The 11,794-nt window shown below is 40.8% G+C and overlaps 1 protein-coding gene across 1 annotated transcript in view; it reads right to left on the reverse strand.

The window, feature by feature from the left end:
* rev3l (REV3 like, DNA directed polymerase zeta catalytic subunit) overlaps positions 1-9,338 on the reverse strand; it is a 116,603-nt gene extending 107,265 nt beyond the window's left edge. Inside the window, exon 1 of the mRNA XM_030128126.1 lies at positions 8,690-9,338. Within this exon, the coding sequence (XP_029983986.1) occupies positions 8,690-8,828 (139 nt within the window). The 5' untranslated portion in view covers positions 8,829-9,338. The remainder of the gene's footprint in view (positions 1-8,689) is intronic.
* Between the last annotated feature and the right edge of the window lie 2,456 nt (positions 9,339-11,794).

Consider the following 11,794-nt stretch of genomic DNA (forward strand, 5'->3'; position numbering starts at 1 on the left):
CACTGTGAATGCAGGTTCCATCTCTACACTGGTTCATGGCTAAATGTGGCTGATGATGTGCTGGATGTATTATGAGCCACAGCAGCAGGAAGTCCATGTGCTTTTGAATGTAGTGTCAAAGTTAAAGAAACAGGGCATGAACAAAAACAGGGACCAACTCATGTGGATGTTCAATATAAAGACCATGTAGTTCTTAAAGGCAACTAGGGATGTAACTAACACTTAATTTCAATCTGACAACCATTTTCTTCACTGAAAAAAGTCCATTATCATTTACCACAGATGAGGACAACACTCAATTGTCTTTCTTGGTCCACAAATCAAAGATACTCAAATTACTATCACAGAAGAATGAAAAATATTATAAACTTTAAGAAGAGGAATCAGAGTATTTTGTTATTTTCAAAAAGACATTGATTATTAAAGTGGTTGCCAATTCATTAAAAGTTTTATATTAGATTCACTGATTAAATTCAACCTTTAAAAGACTATGAGAATGTGAGGTTTGACTATCTCATTCACAGTATTAAAATTAAATATAAAATACAATATCTCAAGAATGACCAAACAGAAAGACACCACATTAGCACCAACATTCACTTGGACACAAGGATTAACTGGAAAAAAAAAAAAAAAAAAAAACTTGCCAAAAAGTCACTGTGACCTGATGCACATCCATTCCAATGAATGTGTTAACTCAGGAACTCATCACATTTCTAATGTGACCAAAGGTAACAAATTAAATACACTAATGGTGGCCCCACTGCCAGCAATTAAGATAAAAGCATGGACACTTCATCATGCAAGAATAGAGGGTGAACCTTCTGTTTATTTTAACTTTTTGTTAATTTCCTAACAGGCATATGGTGCGTTCCCTCTGAACAGGGAAGTAGTAACCTTGACTATAGCGCCTCCTAAAATGGGATTTCCAACTTGGAAAGTCAGAAGAACTGTACCAACCCAGACTTCACATTCACCCTGCCTGCTCAATATTAGTGAAAGTTTTTTAGCACTCGTGTGTTTTGTGTCTTGGTGTTTACCTACACAATACATTATAACTCACTGTTATGAACTAGTAAATGTTAAAAGTGGCGCAGCGCCACGGCTAAACTTTACCAGCAGAAACACTGGTTATAATGTACCAGAGCTCCTTTGTATTTGCATAGAACTGATCATTTGCTTGAATGACTTGATGAATCAGCGATGTACACAGGCCATCACTCCTGTACCAGATGTTGCTCATTAGCCACAAGCTATTGAGCCTCTGTGATTGTGCTCCAGCACAGAGGCCACCTGTGGTATCGAGGCATTCACAGAGACCAAACATCCTCCCACAATTCTGTGTGATTCTCACAGGCTTGAAAGGAAGGGGAGGGGTAGCCCATGAGTCTGTTTACTTATTAAAGCCGCTACTCACTGCGGCTGTCCTGACTGTGTCTGGACAAGCCTCCTGAAAGCAGAGAGCACACCGGAAATGCCTTGGACGTCGATAGGCCCCTTCAATACAAGAGACATGACTGAAATGATAGTGGTACAAGTACAAGAGCACTACAGAGTGGTGAGCGATTGTCAGGCAAGAGAAGAATAATTCAGGATGTGCACGGGCAAATAAAGTCACAAACTGAGTGGGTGAGTCAGTCAGTTACAGCACGTGGATAAAGTAACATGTCAAATTCAAAGCTGTTAACTTTTCTACAACAGTAAAAAACTGAAATAAATACAGATTATAGCCACAGATGCCATGAAAATGCTGCTCAGTGTTGCAGTGTGGTTAGTTTCCAAAATTAGATTGTGCACTGTATAAATCAAATTCACAACCTTAAAGCTATACCTACCGATGTGGCATTTCTCACAGCACTTAGTAAAAGTGTGAACATGAACAACCTGCCTCCCTCCAAAGCCCCGCCCCCTTCCCTCTGCCTGAGCTCTGAGGCTCCTCCTCCTCTCTCCTCCTCTCACCTGATGCGCGATGGAAATGGAGGAGGAAGCAGAGGTGGAGGTCCGGTCCGTTTTGGCGTGTCCGCGGACCCCTCCCTCAGTAATCAGATGCATCATCCACCTGCCGCGGGCCTGTGGCTCCTGTTCCATCAGTAGACCTGGTCTGTGCAGCGCTGGGTCAGTGTCTTCACTGCAGTGCCCAGGGGATGGGCGCGCGCACTGTGAATGCGCAGCCTCCGCGAATTTTCCGTGGACATTTGAGGTTTCATAGTCCAAACAATTATCATCCTACATCATCATACATTGTGTGACACCATGTAATTGCACCTGTATGAGTCCCACCGTCATAAAAGCTGAGCTTTATGCAGACCTGTTTAGTCCAGTACAGCTGACTTCCGGACTTTTATCTCCATCTTTCACTAATCAGACTCCCGTTTGTGCCCCTCAGTTGTCGTTTCTGTTCTTCCACATGTGCATTTGAGTTCTATCCAAACACATCCTAGACAGTAGACTGTGGTCAGTGACAGGAGAAGCAGTGTCAGTGAAGCGTCAGATTCAGTGGTACACATATGGGATGTGAGGCGGCGATAATGGATCGGATGCTGGACGGCGTAATGGATGATTGACAGGAGGCTGAGTCAGGTTCGGCCAATTATTTCATTCGGACCGACTAAAATGATTGGTCAGACTTTTATAAGAAATATATGAGAATTAAATATTTTTGAGTTTCAATACCTGGTGGATTTCTTTTACATTTTAGTTTGACACACACTTATTAGGAGCATTTTAAGATGACAAAAGAAAAGTGTAAAAATGCCACATCATACGGTATAGCTTTAAGAGAACTTTTCACCAACGTCGCTGTTCGCATTCGTTTCCTGCAGTGGGGTCAAAGGCAGTGACTTCTTTTCTCCTCTTGTTCACACATGGAGGGGGTCTCTAGTTGCTGATATACCAGGAGTGCCACATTGATCCTCAGTGTTAGTGCAACAATGATACCATGCTCTTCATTGTTAAGAGGAAAGTTCCAAAATTAAACAGCTAATGTTTGCAGTGTGACTCTTCAAATGTCCCCATTTGTCATTGTGGGAACAAAAAATTTTTTTTAAACATTGTAGAACCAAGGAAGTGTCAGTAGCATGGCATGACAGGTTGCAAATGTTAATTATCTTTTATTAATTACTTTATCAATTCCTTATTTGATTAGTTCATTAATTTAATTAATTTTCATAAATTAATTCATCAGCTATTCTTAATTCTCAATGTCTTAGACTATTTTCTCAATTAAAATATGTTTATTATTCTTTTGCAAAAGTTTGCTCTGCCAGCCTAGAGGGTAATGTTAATGTTAAGTGTTCAGTATTATTGGTGTATAATGAAACTGCCTACAACTTGGAATAATCCTGAAGGGGGGGTGGGGGGTGGGGTTACCTTAGTGGCATTTAGCATATGCTTAAAGTAATCTAAGATGAGTCTATGTGGTAGGTTATTTACAGAGGACCACTTTATGTGGGGTCTTATCAAGGATTAACACAAGTTTAACTAATGTCTTCATACATTTCGTTAGAGTCTTCTCTGTATGCTTGAAGGGTGAGCTGGGGATGAATATGAGCAGAGAGAGACTTTCACACATTCTGCAAATCAATGCATTTGAACATTGGTGATGCTGTAATGGCTTGCACAGACAGCTCTGTTGTAAAAATGCATGTCATCGCTATGCAATGAGGTGCATTTATTGCACTGAGCAACTTAATGAATCTCATATGAACTAAACTTGGTGGCCCAGCAGCCAAAATCCCTGAAAAGGAGCTGGGCCTCAATCTCAGAAAAAAACATCACAGGATGAGGATTAGTGAGGAGCTGCATTCAGTCTGCCTTTGTGACACTCCTTTATCACCAACATGGCTGCAACGTTTCCTCTCATGTCTATCACATCATATCGCAACACATGCCAGAGCAAGGAGACAGAATGACAAAAGAATCAAAACAAAGCCATCAGAGTACAAGCATCTCACTGCTTTAACAGAGTAATTAGTAGAGCAGAACTGTAGTTAGAGGATGATAATTGAACCGGAATAACTGACGGGGAGAGTGGAAAGTAAACAGTTAAGGGGACAATGACCCACTGCCTAATGAGCCACAGAGTACTTTGGAATCCGCCTATTATCCTATTAATGGATCCAGGAGGAATTCCTTCAGATGGCATTAAGGGTTCCCCTGGAGAGAGCTAAACCTGGGAGGAGGGAGAACAAAAGAGGAAAGAGGCCCTCCCTTCACTTCAGCGTTCTGCCCCCTCATTCAGGTTGATTGGTCATGCACTTTAATTCAGGACACACACCCAAAAAACACTTGAATGCACATGTCCGAACAAGGAACCAAAACAGCGAGCCCCCCGCCATCACGGGACCAAAGGACTGTCAGTGAATCAAGGCTCAGCTTGTTTACATCAAGGGTAGAGATCAATGCAGCCGAAGCTCAAAAGGTTGCAGGGAACTTGACAGCTACTCTCAGGGGTATGAGCAGAGGCTCGCTGCTTTCAGACACAACACATGAGCTGCTTATTAATAAAGTGATACTGAGAAGTTGAACTTTTACAGCAGACTGTATTCCTACTTTCTCTTTCACCTCTCTCTCTTCTTTCTCTCTGTCCTACAGAGAAATTGGTATGCACAGGTCTGGAGGATGTATTCAGCAATCACCAAAATTATCACTTGGGCTGCAACTAACAACTATTTCAATAACTATAACTGGTCATTGACAAGTTATAGTTATAGATGACTAGTCAGATTATGAACTCAAAAAAAAAAAAAAAAAAAGCTCTTGCTGCAATAAAATACACTTTCTTTACTTTAACAATAACATTTGGTGCATAATAATTAGAATGCATATATATAAATATATTCAATTCAATACTCAACAAATATTGCAGCAGCAATAACATACTTTTTTCCCCTTTTTCCCAAAAGTGCACTTCATGCATAACAGTTACAGTGCTTAACAAAGTTTGTTACACAAAAAACTAAACACTCAAGTGTTGCAATCAGAAACAAAATAAACATTTTTCCTTAAAAGTGCATGAAGTCACTAATGAACTGTTGACGACTAATTATTCAATGACTAATTTTGCTGCCAACTATTTGTCAACTAGTAGTTGCAGCCCTAATTATTTCAATGTGTCAAATCGCTATATGTTTCAAGCTATAAAGCCAGAATTTGCTTCTAAGTGAAGTTGAAGAAAGTTATTTGTGGTTTATTCTTTTTTGCAGTAAACACAACAAGAGAAAACTTTGTGAAATCACACAACACAAAAAGGTTCAACAAGAAGAAAACAATGGAAGAGATTAAGTGGACAATATTTGACATGTTTTGTCTCTAACAAAATTAATCCTAAAGACAAAAGAAAAATGTAGCTCACAATAGTGCAATGAGGCAGCATACTGTTACAATGCACAAAGTATCAGTGGTGTTTTATAAGAGTCTTTGGTATGCATGTACAGTACTGGCTGCAACAGACGCAGGCTGGCCTGAATCAGAACAAATAGAGAGGAAGAAAAAAGAACGGCATCGAATTACACACTTCTGATTGGTGGAAGTGTGCACAGCTCAGGTCAGGGAAGGACAGGGAATAAATACGAGGACTGGGCCACATGGTGCAGATGCACTGCTGACACCAGGGTAAACACACTTAGGAGATAAAAGCCAAAACACAAACCAAACTGGTCAGGAAGTTCCACAGTAAAAGTCACCATGAAAGCGACAGGAAATATTCTAAACGGACTCTTTTTCAGGGGCTCTGTTTCTGAGCTACAGGTCTCCTGCAACTCAAACAGAGGAAGAAAGAGATCTCTCTGCTTTATATGTTCCAGATGGTGATGTCATTTTATTTCTGGAAACGCAGAGCCAACTCTTGACTATGGTTGGCCACAAAGTGATACAATAACTGGAGAAGAGAGTCCAACTGTGCAAACCTGCACAGCCTTCACCACAGCAGACATCAAACAACAATTATGTTACTTTGTCATTACTGCAACTTGACACAACACAAAGACTCATTGAAACCACATATATAAAATAAACAATGCTGACTACTGTCCTCATGTTTGAGTCCAATGGGGAAATGATAGAGATTTGGCTCCACACACTCAGGGAAACTACCAATCAGACAGAGGCAGAGGTGCACACAGTAAAACAGGCTGTAACATTGTACAGTTATTTTCAGGATACAACAGAACTACAGGTTTGTTGAGGTATGTATGTGCTTCTTCTGCTATAAAACATGATTATTTCAACTGATCATGACTGCTTCGCATAATTGTTATTCATCCGTATGAAAACTAACAGACATGTCACATTTCCATGATTTTTAATGATATCATTTAATTGCACCCCTTTTTCCTCTTCTGTGGTTTAATGACACTTTTGAGTGGAGAATTTCAACTATCTTTCATTAGCACGATGCTAAATGTTATGGCGAAATATGGAAAATCTATGTGAAAGTTTCTTTGTACGAGAAAAACACACAGTGAGTTGAATGCAACTTATTGGCAATGCCATTCTATTTCAGGGGGAAAAACATTGAAGACAAATAAAATTTTACGTAAATTTCACTGGTTAAGTGTACATTTTGATTGAAATCAACTGAAATGGCAAAATGTGTTTAATTTACAAGAATTTTCCAAGGACTCACAAATTCATTTGAATCCATAAAATTAATTTTTACATATGTCTGCGCACATTTTTTGGATCCAAATGCATTCCAATTGGAATCTATTGGCCTTAAAATAATGGATTTGTTGGAATTTTTCTTTCCAAATTTAAAATGCAAATGAAATCACTTGTTACAATCAGTGCCAGTTATTAAGTGTGTACTTATGTGTGCTATTATACGCATTATAAAACTATTTTTGGCTTATACTACTATAGTGGCAGAAAATAACCAGCAATATCATTCATTAAATTATCTCTATGACATAAAATCATCAACTGAAATGTCAAGATTGTGACAGTCCTAAAAATAAGTAGATGTCTGCTGCAAAATCCTGCTACAAATGTGGTTGAATAACAGAATTGATGTAGATAAAGAAAAACACTTCATCAATTAACAGAAAATAACCAGCAGTTTAATCATGAATGAAAGTGAATTTGATGAGCATGCGCTGCCAATGTGTCTGCCTGAGAAGCGAAGACCAGCAAAATCAAACAATAACGTTATATGCACTGTCTCACTGAAGTCACACAGCTTTTTGTCACATCAGTACAAAGTGTACCATGGAGAAGAACCGCACTGCTCCGCTCACTGGGATTATTGGGGTTAAATCAGTGCTGATGAAATGCTCGTCAGCATACATGCAGCTGCCAGTCCACCCAGACTGCCTCTGCAGCAGAGTGTGTCTGTGTGTGCACGTCATCCATATACGCATGTGGATGTGCAGGTTTATGACAGAACCAAATTAAACGTGACACTCTACCCCTGACCCACTGTCCTTCATTCCTCTGCTCTAAATCCTTTAATCCTCAGTGAGGTCCTTCCTCCTGGACGCACCTCGGGGGCTGTCCTGTGGAGCTCTGACATACCATGGATTGGGGGGGGGGGCACATTTGACTCCCACCTTCTGACTGGGGACTAACTCCTCCAGTACCGGTACCAGTCTGCAATGGTGTTTTCACCTGTCAAATTTAGCTGAAAAGAGACACGGTAAACGCTGGAGGACTTGGCTGGGTTGCTAATGCGTTTGCTATTGTGTGGGAAATTATTCTATTGTTTTGCAGCATGAGGATTAAGGTACACTGAGTGCTCTGCTGTAATGGCTTTATTACACAGCCAGGCATGTGCAACAGCTCAGAGAAAACAAATCTAAATCTCTGCCGGTCTTCTGTACAAAATGTATCAATGCATCATTTTCTCATAGCGGGAATCTGCATAACATGAGATTTTCCTCACATATATAAGCCTGGCCTTTTATATTTCATTGTCACATTGCCTGCTTTTCCATTTATCACGACTGCTTCATTGTTATCCATCATATTAATCAGTTTTCATGACAGCTCGTACCTTTCTGAGGCTGTCCTCTATTGTTCTGCTTTGATGGACCCCCCCTCCTCCAAAAAAAAAAAAAATCTGTCTCCTTCCTTTTTCTTTTTCTTTAGCTTTGACAATGCTGCAATGCCCATATTTAACTCTGGAGGTTAATAAAGTTCATCCTCCATTCATCTGCCTGCCCTGTCATTATTGTAAAAAGCTGCAAAATGAAGAAATTCAGACAAGGGGGTGGCAGCATGCTGTTGTCTAGTCTGTGTCTAATCCACAGGTTGGTATAAACACAATAAAAACAGCATAAGGGGGAGAATGAAAGTTGCCTGTGAAAGCCACATGTGGAAAGGAAAGGCATAAGCCGAGCCCTGGGAGCTAAAAGGTGTCCGCCACCCCCACGGCATGATGGAGAGGGGGAGCGAAAACAAAGCAAAGCCCTGCGAGGAGGAGGTGGAGGAGGAGGAGGAGGTGGGGGCAGAGGAGGACACCCGCCGCTGCAGCCCCAATGCAAGCAGAGTTATTACAGTGTGACAACACCTTAAACCCCTTCCTGTTCTTCTGCATGGTTCACTGTTGGGTTTCTTCTCAACAATACGGCACGGACGTGTTTATGTGCGCGTGCCCAAACAGCAGCTCCGACCGCATTAACATGCCGCGTGGAGCTCTGCCACCATTACCTCCAATAATAAACAACACAAACACACACAAGTGTTGACTAACCTGCAGGTGTTGCTCCAAATATCCGCACCACCGGCACTTTCTTCACGTCGCTCTCCCTGAATTCAGAATAGCAGACGTCCAGGTCTTTAATGGGACTTGCCAGATAGTAGTCCGCCGTTACGATCCGCACCGCGAACATGACTGCCGTTAGTCAGGGAGGGACAAACTGCCCGAAAAGCCGAAAAAACTACCGTCACAAGTCCATAAGACACGGGGACCTCGGCTGACAGTCCACAGCAGCCGAAGGGGACGCTGTCACGGCTGAAAAACAACGACGAAGGCGAGGGGAAGCCCGGTTGTGTCCCATGAAAAAAATGCGAAACAAAGATTCCCGTTGCTTCCCGTAGCCCGCCGCGAGGGTCCAGCTGCGGCCGCGGAGGCTAAACTCGACGGCGGCGGGAGATAATATTACACTCCATAGCTGTTGGCTCCATGTTTTACTAATAAACGACACTGTTCCGTGATTTTAGCCCTCTGAGTGGGTTTAATGTTACCAAACACGAATGCGTTCCCCCAGACTTCCGGTCTATAGCGTTATCTTTCCAAATCACGCCTCAGAACTAGTCCCAGCCAGTCCCGGTGTATCAGACAGACAGCCCCTCCGCTGCTCCCTCTTCTTCCATAACAGGCTAACCCACGTTAGCTAACCTACGAGGGGATGCACCCACAGCCCACAAGTTAGCCGTAGGAAGTCAGTGCACAACTTCCGGATGTGTATTTCAAAATAAAGGCATATGAAGCGAAACAGTCTCAGTGATACAAAGAACCAAATGGGAAAAAATCCCTTATTTTGAAATTACAACATCTGGCACGGATATTTTAGGCTAAAGCCGAACATAAAAGCTCTCTGTCTGGTTTTATTGGCTGCTTTTTAACCGATTGTTCATATGCTCAGTAGGCTTTTTATGTGGCTTTTTTTATCTGGTCTCCGTTTGTCATGCTCTTCTTTATTCCAGCTATTAAAAACACACTTCCGGTTGGAGAAGTATTTTGTTGCACTTATTGGTTACAGTTAAGTAACCATAAACTGTGTTGTGGAACATATGGCAGTTGCAGCACAGAGCTGGATGGAATCTCATTTCATTGCATGTTTCTTTTGTCCATTTTTCTTGTTGGGTGAAATAACTACAAAGCATAATGAGATCGTTTTGAAATCACTTCTGACCATAGACTATATTCAAGAATTTAGAGGAATAACAAGATGCTGTGCTATTAGGACCATCACATAAGGATCTCTGTAAAAAATTTATAGAACTTATATCTATTATTGATTATGTTGAAAGTGAGTTTTCTTAATGACAGCCATGGTTAAGACCATATAAAGGCAGGGAATGAATATGTAAAATATGAAAATACGGGTTTGGCATATGTGTAATCCCTCCTTATGTTTGGAAACTCTTTATTTTTACTGATTTAATCCTGTTGATTTCCATGTTATATGTCAAAACTTCTCTGACTGACAAACAACATTAGTATATGACCGCTTAAAAGCACACATCATGTATTGGCCTTTGAATTTCAATAATTTCCCTGTGGCTTTGTTTGTTCTTTTTTCCTGGCTCCTCTGTGCAGAACCACCCATATGTGCTCTACAGTCTGTACATATGATGCTTTTTTTTTTTTTCTTTGTGCCTCCCACACATCAGACTGTTTAGTATTCCTCTCAGATTCTCTTAATGGCCTGTACATGGCAGGCAGCAGTCGTGGATGTGCTGAGTTCACCGCTTTCACCCTTCAGTGAAAGAGCTATAAGCCCCTCCAAACAGCTGGCTCGGTCCAGTTCATGCTGGGGACATCATAGTCAATGACTCCCTGATGATGAAGAATGTTTCATCAGCATTTCATCTGGATGGCGAGTGTAGAGTGGGCTGACCTTGAGTGAGAGTCTAGCCGTTCTGATGAACCAATCAGGAGGCATGTGCTTACCTTTACTAGGGATGCATGTAACATTGAACTAATCCTGAAATATTCTACATGACATTTTAAAACAGTGCTTTTATCTAAAGTGCTTTACAGTACACAGAGTGCATTTATTTTCAGTTTAGGTGGCTCCAATGGGAGAACAGCTTCAAACTTTGACAATTAGATGAACATTTTTTTCACATTTCCAGGAAGAAAACCCACCTGTCTTTAAGTTTGTGTCGACTCAAGAATAATGGATGTGAATAAAGAAAACATAGCAAAGTGATGCGACTCGCCTCCAAAGTCAGTTCATTTATTTCAATCTTATGTTATACTACAAAAAAGAATTCCAAGAACAGAAAAAACATTATTTATCTCTCTCCTTCTATCTCTATCTTTTTGCTGTTCCTAATAAAAGAAAAAAAGTCCTAAATATCTTTTTTAAAATAATGACACTATAGTCTCTTTATAAAGCTAGTGTAAAGTTGTGTTCCCTTAGAAACTGAGTTGTCAAATGGTGCTGCCACTAACTTTGATACGGATTCAGCTGAAACCATCAGACTCAAACACATACATCATTCATGTAAGCGCATGAATATGCACACAACTTACACATTCAACATTTAAACTATTTGTTTGACCACATATATGCTGTATATGCCCCCAAAAAGTTTTTTTTTAGCTGCATTATGGTAAGAGTAGAAAGTGTAGAATCCAGTGTATTTGAACACATGTTTTTCAATTGACTGTAAATGAGCTAAACAGTCTCATCCTAACAAAGTGAACAGGACTCCATACTCCCACCTGAATGACCTTCTGATGGATCTCAGGTTTGATCGTACAGTGGGATGTTTACACTTGAAATTGACCAGAAACATCATAAGATCACTTTTCATTAGATGCAAATTAAGGTTGTTTTGACCCTAAAAGAACATTTCATCAGAAGCAGACTTACTGTGTGCTGTCATTGATATACTGTGGATGGATTGTATTTTACAAGTGGCAGGATAAATGGGTAGGAGATCCAGCCCTTTTTTTGGGGGTGGGGTGGGGGTGGGGTTGTAATCAATGCCTGGTTGTTTTAGACACACCAGATATGGCTCAGTCAAGTGGCACACAGGTCCTGGAACAATAACAAACAGTGGATTTATTGGTGCTGGCTGTCCTTGTGTTTATAGAACCCAGCCTCATGCAGGAGCTGAT

This window comes from Sphaeramia orbicularis, chromosome 24 (genome assembly GCF_902148855.1).
Source record: "Sphaeramia orbicularis chromosome 24, fSphaOr1.1, whole genome shotgun sequence".
In the NCBI taxonomy this organism is placed as follows: domain Eukaryota; kingdom Metazoa; phylum Chordata; class Actinopteri; order Kurtiformes; family Apogonidae; genus Sphaeramia; species Sphaeramia orbicularis.